The sequence below is a fragment of the Rana temporaria genome, chromosome 3 (genome assembly GCF_905171775.1).
Source record: "Rana temporaria chromosome 3, aRanTem1.1, whole genome shotgun sequence".
Classification (NCBI taxonomy): Eukaryota; Metazoa; Chordata; class Amphibia; order Anura; family Ranidae; genus Rana; species Rana temporaria.
In genome coordinates, this window is record NC_053491.1 from 103,814,785 (window position 1) to 103,837,664 (window position 22,880).

The 22,880-nt window shown below is 38.6% G+C and overlaps 1 protein-coding gene across 5 annotated transcripts in view; it reads left to right on the forward strand.

The window, feature by feature from the left end:
- The window catches only part of SHANK3 (SH3 and multiple ankyrin repeat domains 3), a 375,382-nt gene extending 359,323 nt beyond the window's left edge, over window positions 1–16,059 (forward strand). For 2 of the 5 annotated variants that reach the window (XM_040343142.1, XM_040343143.1), the window contains exons 21-22: window positions 10,188–10,208; window positions 14,346–16,059. In XM_040343142.1, coding sequence (XP_040199076.1) covers window positions 10,188–10,208; window positions 14,346–14,874 — 550 coding nt within the window. In that variant the 3' untranslated portion in view covers window positions 14,875–16,059. Of the gene's footprint in view, window positions 1–9,621; window positions 9,654–10,187; window positions 10,209–14,345 lie in introns of all 5 variants that reach the window. The other 3 variants (XM_040343144.1, XM_040343145.1, XM_040343146.1) reach the window with 2 other exon arrangements.
- Window positions 16,060–22,880: the final 6,821 nt, after the last annotated feature.

The following is a 22,880-nucleotide window of genomic DNA, read 5'->3' on the forward strand; positions in this document are numbered from 1 at the left end:
TGGCAGATCATCAGTGCGGACATGCTAATACTAATCCTTTTTGTTGGCTTAGAAAAAGAACATTGCATGACTGAAACCATTGATAAGGGATTAGTTCAAATAACAAAATGTTCAAAATTTTACTATTTTGTGACATTTACATTATTAAATTGATGTAAGTTGTGACAGCTCGTGGTGTTTGTCATATTGTAGGAAAATGATGGCTCTCAATTGCAGACACCAACATTTGGGTTCTTGAACTATGTCCAGTTACCAATAAAACAGAATTTATTAACAACTAAATAGCTTTTTGCTATTGTCTGACACACAACCTGCAACCTTCAATTCTAGGACAGTAAAATACCTATTCGGCATCAGTGCGAGTGAGGTAATGACCTTTGTACTAATATACAGATTGTATGTCAGACAATGGCAGCTTCCAGAAGATGAATATTTACCTTACCTTTAATACAGGTATGTGATTTGAATTAGCTAAGGCAGACACCATGGGTTGAAAGAAAGAAAATTGCTTGGTTCCTCCCTCAACACAGTGTTGATGCGGAATACCCTCCCCTTGCACGTATGTATGTTGACAGCTATAGGTTTCCCAGCCATAAGAATGAAATGATCACTACTGGCAGCTATAGCTGCTGGCATTTTGATCCTTCTATGGCCAGCTTAGAAACTGTGTACTCAATGAATGATATATCTTCTCCTTTAGAACTTATGATAGGTTGTCCATAAACCAATCTCCAACTAAACTTTGGGCCAGATTCACAGAAGAAGTACGCCGGAGTATCTACTGATACTCCGGCGTACTTTCAAATTTGATGCATCGTATCTTTAGTTTGAATCCTCAAACCAAGATACGACGGCTTTTGGCTTCGATCTGACAGGTGTACGGCTTCGTACGCCTTCGGATCGTAGGTGTAATACTTTGGCGCCCGCTGGGTGGAGTTCGCATCGTTTTCCACGTCGGGTATGCTAATTAGCACTTTCCGTCGATCCACGAAGGTACGCGCGGCCGTCGCATTCTCTTACGTTGTCGCTAGTTGGCTTTTCCCGGCGTATAGTTAGAGCTGCTATTTTGTGGCCTATATTTAGACCTGCCATGTTAAAGTATGGCCGTCGTTCCCGCGTCGAATTTTGAATTTTAAATTTTTTTTGCGTAAGTCGTCCGTGAATAGGAAAGGACGTAACTCACGTCGGCGTTCAAAAAATTACGTTGGTGCGACGTCATTTCGCGCAAAGCACGGCGGGAAATTTCAAAACGGAGCATGCGCAGTACGTTCGGCGTGGGAACGCGCCTAATTTAAATGATCCACGCCCCCCTACCCGGATCATTTGAATTAGGCGGGCTTGCGCCGGAGGGATTTACGCTACGCCGCCGCAACTTTACAGGCAAGTGTAAAGTGCACTTGCCCGTAAAACTTGTGGTGGTGTAACGTAAATGCGATACGTTACGCCGCCATAAAAGTACCTGAATTTGGCCCTTTCTTTTTAGTTTTGGATAATCAAGTAAGGAAGTTTTTTTCTCTGCTTTTGCCTTTGCTGAGGATATTTCCCATCACATACCATCCTGGTGACGCCCATCACAATGACAGAAAATCTCTCCAATGGGAGCCAGAAAAAACGGACAACGGTGCTAAATGTTTTCCACTCTATTCAAAACTTAAAATGTGGTCAGAGTTGGTCTTAAATACCTTGTAGTCAGTAACAACAAGATGACAATGATATTTTATCCATTCTGGCATTCAGAAAAACAGTTAGCAAAGGTTAGGCACCCTAATATACACTGATCAGTCATAAATTTATAACTACCTACCTAATATTGAATAGGTCCTGTTTGCTGCCAAACAGTCCCTTTTTACATCAAAACAGCCTTAACATATTGATGCATGGGTGCTGTGCCAAAGGACGTCTGAAAGTATGCTGTGGTATCTACACCAAGCCTTTAGTAGCAGATCCTTTAGCTTACAGGTGTCAAACACAAGGCCAGTGGGCCAAATCCGGCCCTCCAGACCATTTCATGTGGCCCTCGCACCTCTCCTGCAGCTGCAGGAGAGCTCCAGCCCTCCTCTGGTCCTACTCCGGACCATTAGAGTTAGCGCTCTGTGTGTCTTATGGACACATGAGAGCGAGCACACATGAGTGCCCTCATAGCAAAGGGCTTGCTATGGGGGCACTCAGCAAGGAGAAGGGGCCAGGACCTCCATGGGGGAACCCGAGAAGAGGAGAATCACAGCTGTCCTGTGCAAAACTATTGCACAGGGCAAGTAAAAATGATATGTTTGTTATTTTTTTTTAATAAAAATTGTGACTTTACAATTACTTTAAAATACATATATAGTTTTGTTTTTTTTCACTATGCAATCATATGCAAAAAGGTATAACAAAATTAAAAAAACACATTTCTTTCTAGTTTGACCAGTGTTAATCATAAAACTAGTGTTACTGTGTACTAAAATGTTTATGTTTATAGGGACATTAAAATTTTGTTTTTGGTTGCAAAGCATGGCAAAGTTATGTACACATGAAACAAAGGCTTTTTTTTTTCAATTTTGCCTATACTTTTAATGCAATTTAAAAAAAGCAAACAAAAAAAAATAGTGGTAAACATATTTCAAAACCAGCTGAAAAATAATGTTAAATAGAAACTATATAGTTCATCTTTCTTGTAGGATTGCCTTCACTGATATCATATGCAAATCAATGAGTCCTCCTAATATGCACATAGAGGAACTGGTATCAAAACATGGTAAAAAATAACAATACACCATATTTATCAGTGATGCTTTAACCCCCCTGGCGGTATTCCCGAATCACGGCTCGGGGTAAGATTTCTTTACCAAAATCGGTATCCCCGAGCCAGACTCAGGCTCGCCTCACAGCAGCCACAGACAAAGTTACTTACCTTGTCCCTGGATCCTGCGATGCCTCCACGCTGTGTGAATCGAGCGGAGTCCCCGCTCGATTCACACAGTGTCCCCGTGTGCCGCCGATCTCCGTTCCCTGCGACGTTACGACGCACGGGGGCGGAGAACGGCGCCAAATTCAAAAAAGTAAATAAACACATTACATACAGTATACTGTAATCTTATAGATTACAGTACTGTATGTAAAAAATACACACACTCCTTGTCCCTAGTGGTCTGCCCAGTGCCCTACATGCACTTTTATAAAAAAAAAAAATTTTCTTTCTGCCTGCAAACTGTAGATTGTCCATAGCAACCAAAAGTGTCCCTTTATGTCAAAAGTGGTTTTAGAGCAGCTAGAAAACAGTGATAATAAATTATAATCACTTGCAGAATTGAGCGATAGCGATTTGTGGGGAAATTCATCATAAAAAAATAAAAGTAATGACAGCGACAATTCTGCAACTGAGCAAATTTCTGTGTTTTTGATTTGATTACATTATTGAATAATTTGTATTATAATTATATTATTATTTCTTATAATTATTTATAGTTATTTATTATATTATAATTTATGATTTTGTTTTTCAAACTTTATCATACCCGGGATGTCTACTAGACTCTGGTTTGGACAGATTTAATTGAGTTATTTTTAAGAATTACAGGCCTACAATGTAAAACGCCAAATTTCCATGCAAAATAATGGTACCGTTTTCAGCACCTAAAATCTGAAATAATCATACCGCCAGGGAGGTTAAACTCATGGTGAGTCCAAGTCGTCAAAATGACATTTGGGTCCTGCCAATAGTAGTGGCTGAACAACTGCATCACGAAAAATGACCAAGGTGTCTGCAACTGGTTAACAGGTGATGAAACATTCAAATGTATTGAGCTCCATTGGTACTAAGGTAGCTCTAGATATCATTGTAAGCTCTGTATGTAACTCCAAAGGGTAAATATACATTCATATATATATTAAAAACAGAATGAATTGGAAAGCTTCAATAATTTAAAAAATAATTAAAAAAGGATAAAATGGTACGTAAATTAAAGTGATTGATCAGAACGTATCACTAAGACAAATCACATCATGCAAACAGATGCTGAAACACTCTCGCTAAGTTGCTGTCAGTAGGAGTGGATGCAAGCCTGAGGTGGTCACTAGAAAAACCGTCCTTCTATTTGGTTCTCCAATTTTTGCACACTGCAGCTCAAAGGAGCTAAAAAAAAGCAGCTCCTACAGGCTTTTGAGCTCTTCCGGGCTCCTTTTTTTCTGCCTAGATATTCCCCTCCATATTAACTAATGTGTCTATGCACACTATTGAAACACCATAGATAAGGAAAATATCCACAGTGTACGGGATGGTTGAGCAAAAATGGGGGCTCTGTGAATTCAGGAAGGTGGGGGGAAGCAAGTTTTTCCTATGACCACCGTGGATAGCAACTACAGGTATGTAGTGCAAGTATGTATCCCAAGTCCAAAGTTTTCCACAGGAGGGTGAAGCTGGGAATTAGTGATGCAGTAAGGTCATATATAATTAACACTGTAACAGTGGTTAGGATATCAGTCCAGCGTATAGCATGGGATATTGTAGTGTGAGCAGTGTTCACTGCAGTACAAAAAGACACAGCATAGGATTATAGTGCACAGGTCCGCATAGAAGTATAGTCCACAGGTCCGCTCACCCAGCCTGGAAGCAGTGTGGACTTGGATGGATACTGGCTGTAGCTTTCCCAGCTGCACATCTGTTGGATTTGGATCAGGGATGTAGCCATGTTGCCGGTCAGGCACTAGGTCAGCAGCAGGTGCAGTTTGATGTGATCCAGTAGTCCGTGTCGGTCTCAGCATTCCTTGGTTAAAATGAATGCCGTGGTACTCGCAGATTCCTGTGACAATGTGCAAGCCGACATCGATGGTGAAGAAGAAGCTTAAGCTGATTGGGTGAAACTAGTCGGTTGTCACGATACCACGTGAATGACGCACTAACGTCACCATCGATGTCAGATTTTTTTCTAGTGTTTTTTGTATTACCATTTGATATTTTTGTGTAATAAACTTCCCTTATCTATAGCTGCATGATCCATAGTAATTACTGCAGATGAGGCTCACTTTTCACCTTTTCCTTACCAGGATCACACCTTATTGAGGTGAGTCAGCTATTTGAGGGATGCTGTGTTTGCTCTCATACAGAGCCTTCCCAACCCATACAAATGAGTGAGCTACTGGCTATCCCCTGGTTTTCTTTCCCGTTCAGAAAATACTATCTAGGAGGTTTGTGAAAAAAACCCTTATGCTCAAAAAAGCTTGCAAGAGCTCAATAAAAACGCGAGGAAGAGCACAAAAAAGACCAAGGTTCTTCAAGCTTTTATAGGCAGAAATAAAAGCTCAAATGTCTGTAAAAAGCATATTTTTTTGTGCTGCAGTATGCATGAGCCTTAAGAGTATCCATCTTGGATTGGCAGCACAGTGGCTTAGTAGTTCGCTTTTGTTCCAGCATTGGGGTCCCTGTTTCCAATCACAATGCGAACACTGCTTAGAGTTTGCATGTACTCCCTGTGCTTGTACTGTATGGGTTTGCTTCTGGTATTTTGGATTCCTCCTACACCCCAAAGACATGCCGGTAGGTTAACCCTCCTAGCGGTATTCCCGAGTCTGACTCAGGGTGAGATTTTTTGGCTACGATCGGTAACCCCGAGTCAGACTCAGGCTCGCCTCGCTGCAGCCACAGACAAAGTTACTTACCTTGTGCCTGGATCCAGCGATGCCACTGCGCTGTGTGAGCGAGCGGGACCTCGCTCGATTCACACAGTGCCTCTGTGTGCCGCCGATCTCCGTTCCCTGCGACGTTACGACGCACAGGAGCGGAGAACGGCGCCAAATTCAAAAAGGTAAACAAACACCTTACAGATTACAGTACTGTATATAAAAAAATACACACACCCCTTGTCCCTAGTGGTCTGCCCAGTGCCCTACATGTTCTTTTATATAATAAAAACTGTTCTTTCTGCCTGCAAACTGTAGATTGTCCATAGCAACCAAAAGTGTCCCTTTATGTCAAAAATGGTTTTAGAGCAGCTAGAAAACAGCGATAATAAATTATAATCACTTGCAGAATTGTGCGATAGCGATTTGTGGGGAAATTCGTCATAAAAAAATTAAAGTAATTATTTATAATTATTTATTATATTATAATTTATAATTTTGTTTTTAAAAAAAATTCATACCCGGGATGCCTACTAGACTCTGGTTTGGTCAGATTTAAGTTAGTTATTCCTAAGAATTACAGGCCTACAGTATAAAACACCAAATTTCCTTACAAATAATGGTACCACTTTTAGCACCTTTTTTCTGAAATAATCGTACCGCCAGGGAGGTTAATTGGCTCCTGTCCAAATTGGCTCTGCATGTATGAATGCATGGGAAATAGGGACGATAGGCTCCATGAGGGCAGGGACTAATGTGAATGTACAGTATGTAAAACTGTTGCACATATTAATGGTGCTATATAAATACCCATATTAAATAAATTGGTAAAATAGAATAACTCTATCACAGCAGATGATACATGTATCTCACTGGGAAAATATCACATTCTGCTTTAGAATAGGGACACGTGTCTATCTTTGGTCAGTATAAAACTTAACTTTTAATGGTGAATTGTCTCTAAAAGAGCAATAACCGTTACTTATACCAGAGCCTTACTAATATCTTGTACAAGGGATGGATAAGGGACACCAGTCTAGTCAACTGTATGGGTCATCTCACTTTGTGGAATCCGTTACAATGCACTTTGTGAAAAAACAGGTAAATAAATAAATGACTATATAAGAAAAATGGAATGCATGAGTGAACATGACCCATATAGTTAACTAGTGTCCCTCATCCAACATTTGTACAACATATTAGTGAGAAGATATTCTAAACTGGCATGAGGGTTGTTAAGTTTAAATTATTTTACAGAAAAATTACAATTAAACGTTTTATACAGTCTAGGGATAGACACATGTGTTGCATGACCCATGTTATGCATTACCTAATGTGTTACTTAACCCAGGACCCTGAATTCACTGGTCTCCCACAATACACAGAACATGGAAATGCAATTATTTCAGTAAATTAAAATATCTTTTCTCGTCAGCAGTAAATAGCAGTCTTGTAACCTCTATCAGTGTCCGGCCGAGCACTGGTTAAAGCTTGTAGGAGGAGTTTTCATTTTCCTCTGACTGTCCTAAGAGGCTGCATGACCCCTGACCCTCTGCCTGGACAGTGGTGATTGGCCCTGTACTGATCACATGCACCCTCCCTCCCACTCTCTAGCAAAATACACATCAAACTGAGCATGTTCAGAGTGCCTCCTAGGGCTCTGTTCTATCAGCAGATAGATTGGGGACAGTGGAAGAAGGGGAGTATCAGAGAGGACAGGATCAAACAGCCTTTTTACACAATGCGGAGGATTTACCCCTTAGGTTCCACAGTGAGTATAACAAGCATGCTTTACTGCATATACAGACTGATTTTACTGTTGTGAGTTTAGTAACACTTTAACAAAGGCAGATAGCTTTTAATTACATACCATTTGTAAGCTGTGTAGGATATGGCAAATTGGAGCAGACACTTTGCAGCTCACTCTTCCTACTGCAGTGTCAGAACACAGGTGCCAAATGGACAGATAAAGTGTTCATTTAGGAAGTCTGGCCCTCCATGTAATTCCCCTTTGCAGTATTATGCTTGCTTTGAAGTGACAGCTTCATTTATATTATAATATTATTATGTCACTTATATTATATTAATACGCATAATAATGATAACTTAAAATCTTGAAATGTTAACACTGAAGGAACTAAACTATTGATAACCAACCTCCCCAATACAGTGTCAAATAAAAATATATAGGTCCTTATATTAATCATCATTAATATTGGTATTGTACTAAATACCTTTACTACAGTTTAGCTCCCAAGTCAATTAGCAGTCGTAATAGCTTAACGTGCAAGTTGTAGCATTTTAATAATATCATTGCAATAAAACAGTCCCACTGCAGTTGATTCATCCCCATGGCATAATACTTAAAGAATTTATTTTTTCTTTTATTTCCACATTAGTTTACAAAGATATTTAGTCTAGCATTGACAGACCAAGATCTGCATAGAATTTTTTTTTGGAATATTTTTGTAGATTTTCTTACATTGTATCTATATCTTTGTTAATAAAGCAATAATAAACTGACATTAGTAGGTACATTCACATCCACAATGCTGTGAATTACCCATTATACACATAATAATGAATGTACACATTGGGTGAACAGAGATTATCTGTGGGTCATTTGATAGCCAGCTATAGTGCCTTGGACATACAGTAATGATATAAGCAGTAGATGGGGGTCCAAAGGATGAACCACCACCATGGTACATTTATTAGGAAAATAATTAAAGCTGAACTCCAGCTTTTGATACACTTTACATAGTTTGTATCCAAGCTGGCCCAAACGAACTATGTCACTCACTAACATGTGAGGCCACTGGATGTGCTGTATAAACTGTATATAGCTGAGGCTACCTACAGCATACTGCACTGTGTTCCGGGTTCGAGATAAAACTACCTGGCTCATATCCTGGACAACATAGGGTAGTATCTGATCAGCACTCAGCCATTCAGAGAAAGAGATGTATTCTAGCAATGAATGCAAAGTTACCACTTTGTGACATCATCTGCCTCTTTGACTCAGCCAATCAGAGGAAGCTTTGTATTCATTTCTAAAATACATCACTTTTTCTGACTTGCTGGCTGGATGAGATAGACTCTATTGTGTTCCGGGTATGAGACTGGAACACAGTGCTGTATGATGTATGTAGCTTCAGCTACATATAGTTTATACCACACATCCAGTGGCCTCATGTGTTAGTGAGGGACATAGTTTGTTTGGGCCAGCTTGGCCAACTTTGTAAAGTGTATCAAAAGCTGGAGTTCAGCTTTAAGGTCCATTTTTATAGCTTAAAGTAGAAATGTATTTACAAAAAATGAAAACTTTCTATAAAATGAATGTGTAAATGGATTATACATTTAGGCCTCATGCACACTGGACATTTACCCAGTTCTTCTAATTACCTTTCTGAACATGCACATGCTTTTAGGTGCATAAGGTTTTTTTTCCCTGCCCAACACTCCTCTTCTGAATGCGATTTTGGTGCTTTCAGATTTCTGCCCCTAAATGCTTCTGTGTCTAATCAGCTAACAAAGAGGGGCATTTAGAGGCAGGAAAAAAAACATCAAACGCCTGTAAAACTGGACTTTCTTAAGCTGCAGTGTGCACGAGGCCTTAAAAGTAAAAAAAAAATACCTTGTTGATAGTCATAAGTATAAGGAAAGTTAACATGTATCCTCTGTATGATTGTTTTGTTATGTGTGTGATGGCTGATCATAACCATCTTGCCTGATAGTAGTTTGGTTAATAACTCCTCTGGTCAGTTTGAGAGGAGACTGTCGTTTATTTAGTTGTTCTGGGTTCTGCAATGTTAACATCTCTCTCTTCCATCCCATCTCTCATTCCATGTCCTCTATCTCTGTCTTGCTATACTTCCTTTTTTTTTTTTTCTCTCTCCCAACTGTAACTTTGTCCCTGACTTGCCCCGTATATCTCCCTCCTTACTCCCAATGTTCTTTTCTTTTTTCTCTTTATATCTCTTTCTATTCTCTCTGCTCATATTGCATGTTGATACGTCTCAGACACTCAGATGTTCGGAGTCTTGGCTCATTGTGTAAGTCTTTGCATGCAGCCACCAATCAGCGGCAGGCTCTGTCTGTATGTCTGTCTTCCTCCTTGACCTATCTTGTGACTTTTCCTTCTCGGAGGTCAGTGGAGTAATATCTGGAAGTCTGTTTCTTTTTTTGTTCTTACCCTTTCCCTCAAAGGCAGCAAACATTTAAGAGAAAAATGTCATCCATTTATGCATTTAAAAAGAAGATCTTCAGGATCAGCCTTTCATTTATATACTCCTCATATTTATAATTTATTAATACCTCATACAATAGCTTCTATAAATATATCCAACAGGCCATGTCCAAGTATTTACCTATGTGAAAGCATGGTCATGGGCTGATGTACATACCAGTGATAAGGGTTGTGTATGTACAGTATTTTCAAAAAAATCTAATTGTTCCAGATATTTACTACAGTATGATGTAAGTTACATTGAAGGAACCTATGTTTGTATTGATATATCTGTGTGCCCTATGTATACAAATTATATTTGCTGCCATCCTTCTCTTCCCTTTTCACTTCTTTCCCATAGGCTCACAGTTACTAAACGGTGGTAAGTGTAATTCTTCATAACAAACAAAATATGAGAAAGGAAAGTAACAATTATGCCAGTGTCTTTGGCACAGCCTAAATTACACACAGGTATACAAAGTCAAACATTCAGTGGGGCTGATTAGTAAAGGCAAATAGGCTGTTAACTTTGCAAGATATTTTCCCTTGGTTTAGTTAATGTAGTAAAAATTTACTTTGCAGCAAATACCCAACCATGTTCCAGGAGAAAATGTATTTATTTATTTTTGCTTGTAATTTATTGTATAATGGAAGTCAACAAAGCTTCACCTCATTCACTATTGCAAAGTGAACAGCCTATTTGTCTTCGTAAATCAACCACAACGGGTTAGGCTCCATTCACACCTAGGCGTATTTACGCCCGACGCTCGATACGCTGGAGGGGAGAAATACCATTGCCCTCTATGGAGAAGCTCAAAACAAGTCCCGGACCCTTTTTTTCAGGCGGCTTCGGCTTTCGGCATAGGAGATGTGGACCTGGGGGTTAATGGGGGTTAAAATCGCGGCGTTTTGTCGCCGCAAATCACGGTACAAAACTCCGCAATTTGTCGCCGCAATTCGCAGGAAAAAACGTCGCGATTAGGTGTGAATGCAGCCTTAAACAGACCCCCATTTAATGTTGCTGACATGTTAGGCTGAAAGTCATCATTTAGCAATATTAATTCATTAACATATTCAACTAAACTATCTTTGTAAGCTACTCTCATACACAAATGGCTGTATTAATTTTGTTTTACCCTTACATATTTAAAGCTGAACTCCTGACAAACCGCTAAATACATAATATCCATATATGTGAACTGTTTTATCTGAAAGAACCCTTTCACACATGCGGACTGTTTGTTTCATCTGTTTAGTCACTTTATTTTAAAAAAAAAATGTACAAAGTTTACATCAGTTTTTCATCCGTTTTTACATCAGCTTTGCACATCTGCCAGCTAGAGTCCTTAACCACTTGAGTCTCTGAGCCATTCTTTCATGCAAAAATGGACCGTTTGTCTGTTTTCCATTAGTTTTTCATCCAAACCATTTTTTTTTACGGAAGAAAAATAGGCCTTTGATCCGATCCAAAAAAACGAATGTTGACGGAAGCGGATGTAAGCAAATGTAAATGGATGATCACCCATTTACATCTATTTTTCCTTTGAGATGCATTGATGTCTGTTTTTCATCTGTCAACGGATGGATGAAAAACGTACCGTCCGCATGTGTAAAAGGGGCCTTAGTGTCAGCATGTTCCCTTCCTGCACATGTGCACTACAAAAGAGACTGACTGGCTTCTGCAAAAATGTCTTCCTTAATACATAACTGCATTATTGGTGTTTTTTATCCACCTGGATTTCAGCCTTTAAATATATTTGTTCTGTAACTAAAAAAGCTGATGACATTGTCAACGGAGGGTTCTACAGCAGGAATACTTTCTCCATTGTATGACATGTTCTGTGTGAGATAAAAGGTAATGAGCTTGAGTAGTGATGGGTGACAAGGGATGAATGCTTACATTTTAGTAGCAAGGGAACATTCATGAGTATACAAGAGACTTCATGAGGACTAGAGGGTAGTCAGACATATCCATCCACCTTCAGAGTAGAATATGTATAGAACGTTCCTTGACAAGCACATTTTATGTAAATGTTTAGTGGTATGAGGGAACAGGAGAGATGCCGGCTCCACATTTGGATGGGGACAGAAATAGTGATTGAGACAGGTTTTCTAACCTACTCAATTGATGAGAACTGTCAACCTGTGGTCTTTGCAAGATATGAAATTGTCGCCTATTACAGTCAATTATCAGGCAACTGTCATGTCTATGGACTGCTTGGGAGTCATCATAGACAGTAGAAAATACTTTGTAACGAAAAATAATACTTTTAGATTTTGTTACAAATGCCATAACCATTATTTTGAAGTGCTTATGTTGAAATGCTTTAAATCTATTGCAATACATCAGAAGAGTTAAAAAAAACTGTGTGAGAAATGTTTTAATAGTAGGAATATCAGAGTTTCCCCTTCTTTTGTTGACCCATTTTAATATAAATATGGATAAAGAAAGAATATGGTGAACTTTCATCATGCATCATTTCTTATTCTGCCACATGGCTCATTATTTGTAATGGTCACTACTCTTCCTTTGACAAACATCATTGTCTCTCATCACTCATAATTTATCATTCTCAATTTTTGTCATTAGAGACTGATGAATGATTATCTTTGAGTCTAAGTAGCATAGATAAGCACTAATAAGCAAAGTAAAGCTCTGTACACACGATCGGTCCATCCGATGAAAACGGTCTGATGGACCGTTTTTATCGGTTAACCGATGAAGCTGACTGATGGTCAGTCGTGCCTACACACTATCGGTTAAAAAAAACTATCGTGTCAGAACACGGTGACGTAAAACACAATGACGTGCTGAAAAAAACAAAGTTCAATGCTTCCAAGCATGCGTCGACTTGATTCTGAGCATGCGTGGATTTTTAACCGATGGACATGCCTACAAACGATCGTTTTTTGTTTATATCGGTTAGGTATCCATCGGTTAAAGGGTCACTAAAGGAATTTATTTTTTTAGCTAAATAGCTTCCTTTACCTTACTGCAGTCCTGGTTTCATGTCCTTATTGTTCGTTTTTGCTCTGATGTTGCTGTAATTCTGCTCTGTTGTGGACACTTCCTGGTTGTCTGGCTCCTTATGAAAAAAGTCATGGGAGACTTTAGTTTCGTTTTCCTAGCCATGACTCTCTATGGCACTGTCCAGCACAGAGGCTTGAAATAACATGCAAAGACTAAATTAGTTTCACTTTCGTTTTTGCATCATTATATGATTGCTTTTTATCTATTTTTAATCGTTTTTAAAAGGAATCAGTTAACTATTATGTCTCTATACCCTGAAAACAGCCATTTCAGCAAAAAAAATGTTTTCCTTTAGTGATCCTTTAAATTTAAAACAAGATTGCTTTTTTTTAACCTATGGATAAATAACCGATGGGGCCCACACACGATCGGTTTGGACCGATGAAAACGGTCCATCAGACCGTTTTCATCGGTTTAACCGATCGTGTGTACGCGGCCTTAGGGGTGATCTTTCAATTCGATGTGTTTAGTTATATAGAACAACAAGGTACCTTATGTATTATCTAAAATACTTAGCAATTGGCTTTCCAGAAAAAAACGCCATTTATTTTTTATTTTTACAGATTATTTCATTGTTATACATTTAAATGTTTGTCCTTGCATGGAGAATGAATGGGATTTGGATGTGCACTTGGCCGTAAATCACACTAACCTCTACATATAATATTGTAGAACACACCTCGTATATACTTCATGCTTGGTTTTTGTCTTCTGTCTTGCATATTTGGTGTTGATATGTTGTCTACTCTGTAGCCTCCGTGACAATGGCATGCTAATATCTGACAAAACTACAGTCATTTCATATCTATTACTTTATAATAAATGGTAAATTATGATTTCATACATGTAATACTTACAGTACTGCCGTTTAGTAACTGCCACGCCACTGCTCTTATGAGTTTCTCTAACACTTACCTTGAATAGCTCACTGTGTCACACTGACCTTAATCCACTTTTTCAATAGCTTATTTCATTCACAAGTATCTTCATTCACTTTTCCTGAGGACAGGGTCTTAGAGATACTTGAAAGGATATGGTGTTAAGAAATTTAGAAGATTTTAACTCATTTTACTTTATTTCTTCTTCTTGCTCACTCTTTTTCTCCTGTTTCTTAAATTACACTCATAATTTCTATCCCTGTCATCTTTTCTACAACTTTTCTGGTCTGTAACCCTTTTCCATTTCTACCCAATTCAATATATTTACTTTTGTTTTTCCAAATATTGTTCTAACCTACCTCTGTTTGCACTTGTATTATCTAATCATTCCCTTCCTTTTTCTTTTGTCTCTCTCCCTGTCTGTTCTTCACATGTATTTTCTTTGTTACATTAACATTTTTTGCATTGTGCACATGGTCCTTGTTTTCCTTTTCCTCTTGTCTTCTTTTCGCTCTGTTTATTTAATTTTGATTTTCAAATTTTCTTTTTCCTACTTCCTGCTTTGTCCTCTCTGCTCCCTTTCCTTATATGTTCTCTCTCCCTATCACAGCTTGTTCAGCAGTCTTGGAGAGCTGCACACTATTTCCCAGCGCAGCTATGGAACTTCCTACACCGTGCGACCAGGGACCAGACACCCACTGACTCGCCGGGCACCTAGCCCTGTGCCACCTTCCTCTGAGAGGGTGGAGCCCCTGGGTGGGGCACGTTCCTACACCCTTACACCTCCTACCATCCTGAAGTCCTCCAGTCTCTCAATTCCTCACGAGCCTAAGGAAGTGCGCTTTGTAGTAAGGAGTGTCAGTGCCCGGAGTCGTTCTCCTTCCCCGTCTTCTGGGCATCCCATGCACAGTTCTCGTCCATTCCTGCAGAAGCCCCTTTCCCTTTGGAATAAATATGATGTTGGTGACTGGCTAGAGAGTTTGAACCTTGCAGAACACCGGCTCAAGTTCCAGGACAATGAAATAGAGGGCTCACATCTACCTGCGCTTACCAAGGACGATTTTGTAGAGCTGGGAGTAACCCGTGTGGGTCATCGCATGAACATCGAGCGTGCTCTCCGCCAACTCAGCACCAGCTGACCCGGTCAGGAGCTGCGGTCCCATCTACCGGGAGGGCAACTCCGCACCGCTGCGGGGGGAGGAATCCCTTTACATACACACAAGGACAGTCACTTCTCAGAATACTTAAAATACCCATCTGAAGACACACATAAACCTGGACACCTAGAGCAAACACACTGTCTTGCACATAGTGGAAAAGGTTCACACTGTGCTGAACCCTCTAAAAGTGGAACACAGTGCTGTTCACACACACATACTGTAACTATAACTTGTGCTAGTATGATCACATTTAGCCTGTCACATGCAGATACACTCACTTTAACACATACTGATACACAGACGTTGACTCACACCATGACAGATGGAAAACACTGTATACTGTCTGATAAATCAGATGCACAGTGATGAAATACACACTGTCATATTCAGTAAGCTCTGCACATACAAACACAAACTCCTCTCCTTGTGCGGTGCAGTGGGGCCCAGTAATTGATCCCTCCCTCCCTCTTTCTCAGTGCCATAGAGGGGAGGTGGGATCAGTCACAGGGTCCCAAGGCCAGGCCACTGTGTGTTAATGCCACCTTTTTTTTATTATATATGGATAAAGGGATCGCAGTCAGACAGAGATATCAGTCTGCAGGGGAACGGGGTTGAGCTGCACACCTCCCATAAGAAGATCTAACTCAAGTCCTGGAAAAAATCCATGGATTGGGCTGGAAGAGGCCGCAGATTCCAGCCGCCGCCACTGTGGGACGCTTTTTATGCATCTTTTTAATTAGCTATATATTTGAAGAAAAAAAGGACTTAACCTATATATATCTCATATAAATATATATATCTATATATATCTATATACAAGACACCCTCTCACTGGACTTTTTATATACAGCAGATCTGGGGGTATATAGAGGTATACGCGGATCCCGTAATACCTCATTTGGGGTTTCAAGTTTTATTTGATTATTTTTTATTTTATTTTTATTGGAGGTTATGAATGTTTTTACAATAAACCCCTCACCATGCCACCAGCATTCTTTAGAATGAAACATGCATTTCTTTATTGGGGTCACATCTTGCGAGGAATAGTCATTATTTTGGTTTGTTTTAAAGGCTTCTCATTTTGTTCTAATGTCATATTTATTTGCACATGGGTATTCATTAAAACTGCGCCATCCATTTAACATGGTGGAAGATTGTCCTTAAGTTGTGACATTTATGTATGACTGTTCTGGGATATTTCCTATTGTGTTCTGGCTAAGTTCCATCTTTTCTTTTCTGTAATATTCCATAGGGGTTACTGCTTATTCTGGCATTTGAGGTGAGTTTTTCTTCTGGTTATATTTGGTTAATGATTTCATTGGTTGGACATTTTAGTTAAAATTGGGATCACATTTGGATATATGGTTTACATTTAATTTGGAAATATGTTGACTTACTCCAGACTTTTGTCTATTCAGGTGTTCAGAAATAGCAATTATTTCCTCACATTGCTTTTTATGGTTTAGCCGGAGAAAGAATAGACCCCATCAAAGCCCTCTGAAATGTTGTACATTTTTCCTAACAAATATCACTAATACTCTCCCCCTCAGTTCAGTGTTGTCCCAGAACAAGTGGGGCATGCAGTGGATTGTAGTAAATGTCACTGCATGCAAGGTCAGTCTTCTCCTGCAGCCCCTTGTATATTGTAATTTATGGGACCATTGACTGGAGAGTTGGGGATCACTGAGCCGGCTGGGTCCTCTCATGTACTGTGCTCCTGTGCACCTGAGAATGGATGACCCAAGGGTGACCAACCTGGATCCAGTGTGCCTTATTGCCATGATAATCGCTTCAGGTCCCTAGTGGGGAGAAGCAATCTGAAGTTATCCCATTTCCTGCAGTGCCTTATCGCCATTGTGGAGCTTAGACAAGACCCTCTGACTGTGCTATTCTAGCAGCTGCCCACTAAGCAGACTAATTTACAGTACCCAAGATGGAGCGATGGCTGCTGCTTATCTGACTGGATCTCAACATCCTGATCCCTACACCCCTGTGGAGCCTCATGGACAGGGTTGTGTATCCAGTTACCTGTTTGGCAGAGGGATGTCATGGAGCCAGGTTTTTAAGGCCACATGTTTCTGCAAGGAGAGACAGGACAATAAATTTAACTTTGTGCCATTTACCATGCTTCCCATACTGTCTCCAATATACTAATTATAGGTTTCCATAATAATAATGTATATAATTTGCCAAGTGTCATCTGCATATGTACATTAATATAGCATTATTATACAAACATGGCTAATCTGCGTAAAATTCATATGGAAACCTAACTGGAAAATATATAAATAGCCACACATAATTTACTAGCCTTTTTTTTGGAAATGGAAAGGCATTCTTTCTGTCTCAGATGATGAATTAATTTTTTCCTGCTCTCCTATGCACCACTTACAGCCTGGCCTCACAATATACTGGTCAGATACACCTGGAAGCATGCAGGAAGCCATAAAAAAATATTTCACAGTATATATACAGATGAGGTTTAATTGCAAGAAACTGAGAGAATTTTTTTTTTTCAGTTCAGTTAAATGAAGACCAACCTAAACAAAACTGTAAAATTACATCTCTGAAAACAAAATCCTAAACTTTCTCTACCACCAAACTGAATCCTAAATGAATCCTAGGATCATAGAGGAAAATGCTCTGAAATAAGTACTAAAGGCAACAAAACTTACACACAAATTTCAAAAACATTAGAAAATACCCTTAAAGTACAAAATAAAATTTTTAAAAGTGAACAAAATAACACATGTTGTGTTTGAAGAGATGTTTACATTTTCTGATAAATATCAATTTTGAAAAAAATTAATATTAAAGGACTGATTATAATTGCCAAATAAATATGATCAAATAAACATTCTACACATTTTTCTCTAGGAACAGATTATGTTCAAACATCCATATGTATATAGACCCCTATTTACTCTGTAAACACCACCGAAAGCCATTCATTCTTATTTATATATATATATGTATATTTTTTTTGGTTTGCTAAACATAAAACTTTTATACTATTGTAGGCACCATACCCCAGTATTACACATCATTCGTTTAGATACATCTATGTGTAGCTTCCCATTGGTTTCCACCAGAATGTTCCTCTCTTCTTTTTCCGGCTTTGCCTAAGCTTGAACGGGAGGGACCGGTATTAATATCTGGTTGGGGGGACTGGGTTTCTGCCATGGGGTAAATATCATCTGGTGCTAATAAGAGGGGGTGTGGTTTAATCCTCCCCTCTCGTATCTTAATGTTTTTAAGGCTTTCATACAGAGTGTGTGTTTCCCACAGAGCACTGCACAGCTACTGGGCGTTGAATGTCTTGTCAGTGGACCTAGGACTAGGGAGAAGTGGATATGGTTTTGTCAGACTAATGGCTATAACATGATTGCTTCAATAACAGGAGGATCTGTGTTCAGTTTTTGCTTCTCCAAGTTATTCTACACTGGTTGCATTGAATGGATTGCATGATCATTATATTGTGTCGTGGGACTTTATGACCAAAGAAAATATAATAGGACATTGCTGCTAGCAACAGGGCATACTAGAAGGTTGTAAACATGTTTTTTAATTAATTATGTTTTATTCTGGCTCCTATTGGTAAGTGTGGCCAAATTAGTAAACGAATCTAGATCAAAAAACCTGATCTTACAGTTCACCATACTCATGACGATTATCTTACCATATTCATGTAACGTAAAAGTACCCACAATTCATGAACACATCTGTATCATTTACCTGAATATCATATATGCCCATCATATATTGATATGAGCACAACTAAATGATCACTTTTTGTTGCTATTGAAACATCAAGTTGAAATGAAACGTTATTATGTTATATTTCATATAAGTGCTAACAAAATTTCTACAATAATCTAGGAAAACAAATGCCCTTGATATAGGGCCACGACTTCAAAACAAATATTAATGTTTTTGGGGCTCTCTTTAGTCCATCTAAAACATGGGTACTTAAACCTGTGGCCCTCCAGCTGTTGCGGAACTACAAGTCAGGCATTGCAAGGCGCTAACGGTTACATCATGAATACCATATGCAGTTCCACAACAGCTGGAGGGCCACAGGTCGAGCACCCATGATCTAAAACATGCTTTAAGTTCCCTCAAAGTCTTTCATGCTGCTTTACCCATATTCTTTATGCCATCAGTTCCAAATTTCTTGTTATTTATGCTTGTTTCATTTCCATATTGTTTAACATTAGGTCACCTTCTCCACTCATAGTTTTAGTATTGATATTACACAAGAGAAATGTTTCAACTAATAATAGGGGGATTACACAAGAATGTGCCCCTTACCTTTATTCCAGTGACGGACATCAAGACTCTGGACAACTGATTTCAGCAAGAGTGTTTCTTTAAATCAGCCTAGTGGAATAGCAGAACTAAATTTGTGAGTGGAGAACCACTTTAACCGGTGTAATTCAATTATAACCCTCACTTGCTTTGCCAATCCTAATCGACTAAGGTACTAGCTAGAAAATCAAATCTTAATACCTGTGATAGAAATGTCACTTTGGCTCTTTCTAGTGATCAGTAATGTGCCAAGATTGGAAGGCTCAGGAAGTGCCAGCCAGTCTAAGGCTTTGCCTGAAATTCATTGTTTTCTTTGTCAGGCAACCTATGACTTTTGGTCAAAAGTCCAGGTAGTCCAGAATGCTGTTTTCTTAAGAAAAAAAACGTATTTTCATCAGTCAGGACCAAAATGGATTAGAATTTGCATAGCAAACAAGGGTTATAATTTTGAGTGGAGGCCACACGCTATATGTGTTCTGACATTATCCAGACTTACTTTTGTAAGCAATGGAGCATAAACTGGAAGTAATAAATAACATACATAAAATAATGATAAACTTTGAAAAAGGTATATCTGTAATGATTAAGGCTGTTAATATTTGTATTGAATTGTGTTAATCAGCCAGCTTGCTAAAAAAAAGATCAAGCAGACTACACCAAATAGATAAAATGAAAACATGTTTTGCATGCTGATGCCTAACACATTTTTAATGTTTAACCATTTTGATGTCAGGCCCTGTAGGCAGGTCAATCACCAGTGGTGTGGGGGGTGTATAATAATAAGGGGGCGCTAATAGTAGGTGATAAATAAATTCCAAATTCTAGCTTGAAACAATATATTAACTATAAGGTCAATAATATAATAGTGATTTAAAGTGCAAGTGCTTATGTAATAACAACATCAAAAAATAGGTGCAAACAGGTTAAAAAAATGCAGCAATGGTCACTAAATGATAAGCATTGGTAAGTCCATGCATCAAATGGTTGACTTGAGAGTAGACACCATCACCACGGAACAGATAACAAACTGGCGACACCCGGTGAAAGGTAGAGGTAAGTGCCTACTTACCAGACCACCATGATCCTTCATTTGAAAAAAGGATCAGGTGGAGCTTTACTACAGTTGGTGGCCTAAGGTCTGTACTGGTACCTGGATGGGACTGGCCAGGAATGGACTCCAACAGAAGAAATTACCATGAATAAAGTGAAGAAAAGAGGGCCATAGTGAAGTTCTGCAATTTATTGTAAAACAGATTAAAAACAAAAGCCAAATGGCCGCTTACTTGTGCAAGTGCCGAGACCTTGGCACTAAGGAATCAAGCGTGTTACAGCTAGATGTGACGTGGAGCACCAGCTGCACTGTGTCTCACTCTCGTGGGTAGGTGTAGCGTGCATTCCACCGCCTCTCTGCCAAATCTGGAAGTAGCTGAACGCCTCATGAGGCGTTCCTGGTCACGTTCAGCTACTTCCAGATTTGCCACAGAGAGGAGGTGGAACGCACGCTACAACTACCCACGAGACCTGAAGCTTGAACCTGTTTTCACCTATTTTTTGATGTTGTTATTATATAAGCACTTGCACTTTAAATCACTATTATATTGTTGACCTTATAGTTAATATATTGTTTCAAGCTAGAAGTTGGAATTTATTTATCACCTACAATTAGCACCCCCTTATTATTATACACCCCCCACATTGCTAAAGTTGTTTTCACACCACTTTAGGGGAGCAGCTTCTTTAATATATTTATATTTTTATTACCATAGCGCAGAGTTTTCTATTTAATCACCGGTGGTATAGATGCTTTATTATCATTGATGATATGTCAGCACATATAAATATTTTAGTTTAACCCAGAACAAGAGTAAATCTACAATATTTATAATCATGCAATGTTTTGTTTTTGTGCTTAATAAAACCATACAGGTCTATGAGGTTTTTAGTTCTAAGTAACACACTTCACATTAATAAACTCCATATTGCACTGATATACCCACTTTTGTGGTTTGCACTAAAAAAAATATAGACATCTCATTTTATTTGGTGTCAAGTAGTCTCATGCAAGAAAGAAAAGGTAAAAAGGTGCTCTGCCATTTTCTTACATTTTTAGGAACATCATGCTGGATCATTTACTGTTCAAGCCCTATATACCAGTCACAGTAAAAATGACACCCTGTGACATACCGGTATTTAAAATTTAAAACCATGTAGTTGTACCAGCACAAGAATCCTTTTAATATAAATTAAGGTCCCGACATGAAATTGTATGTTTGAAAGCATCGGCCACACATCAGTTACTGGTACTCACTGTAAGAAACTAAAGTTTAATAACAGCCTGGCTGCTGAATCAGCAGTTGCAAAGTGGGCATCACTCTGAGGTGTATTAAGCTCATTAAAATCAGCCCACTATTTCAAAGTGCTCAAGACAGATAGTAAGGTATGTATATGTAATGATTCTCCCATTTATACTCGCAAAATAAAACTCGGTGCACGGTTCCACTGTGTGCTAGTGGGGAATGTGTGTATGAAAATCTGTTGGTGGTCATTTAAGATAATTTGCCCTTGGGGGTTCTGTGATTTTTGTTAGGTACAGGGTATAACATTCTACTACAGTATGTTTGTGAGAGTGGGGAATGATAGTGAGAGTATATGTTTTGTGTCAATGGAAACACATTCAGTGGGATTTAGTAAGAAATCGTATTTCAAAATAGGGGTTTATAGGTTTGCACAATTCACAATTTAACAAATGTAATTAATACTTTGTGAATGTCCATAACATTTTTGTGCACAGAAATGTTGAGTATCAGTGACAGAGCCAAATGTCTGTTGGCGAAATCACCTGGTGCTAACATAGTTTATTTACATCCACTTTATGTGTATGTTGTGAATTTTGCTAATAATTTACAACCTGTGTTTTTTTTTTTTTTTTTTAGAAACAAAGCTTTTTTTATTATTTGCTATTAATTGCGAAAGATGTCACGAACCGTCTTAGCAACTTTTGACAATGTTTGCACATAGTCTGCATATGTCTAACCCTCTACGATATTTTATTAAATCCCATATTGTGTAAGGATGATGATTGTGCTGAGTGAAGTGATTAAGAAAAGGCTTGTAAGTACTGTCAAACAATAACCTTACTGTCATCCAATACTTAGAGATATGGTATGTCTATGGCTTCAACTGAGTTTTGGTGAAGCCTCACATATTCTTAATAGCACTTAATAGAGGCTTATGGACCATTCTGTTGCTACAGTAAAAAAAAAAAGGGTATTCTTTTTGGCCACACTATGAAAATGTTTGATGACTTTGTGGAAGTATTCTATCAAGGTATGAACAAAATGCTGAATTAAATCATAATGGGGTATTCCAACTAGGTGCTCATTCTTGATGTGACAAGTGTTGAATTTGAAGGTCATGAAAGTGCACTCTCTAGATATTGGTGGTGGCTTAGGAATTTGATCTTTTTTATGTTGGAATTAGATGGTATTTATTTTGGTGGTGATTCTAAGGGCGGGGTATTTGGGTTACTTCTCTTAACCCTGCATAGCGTGTTATATGTGTGCTGGATGACGTAATAAATTTATAAGAAAAGCAATCTGAGTAATTGTCTTTATTTAAAAAAACTGTTTTATACTTCATTGGATCATATAATCAGAAAAATCATTATATCATATCAG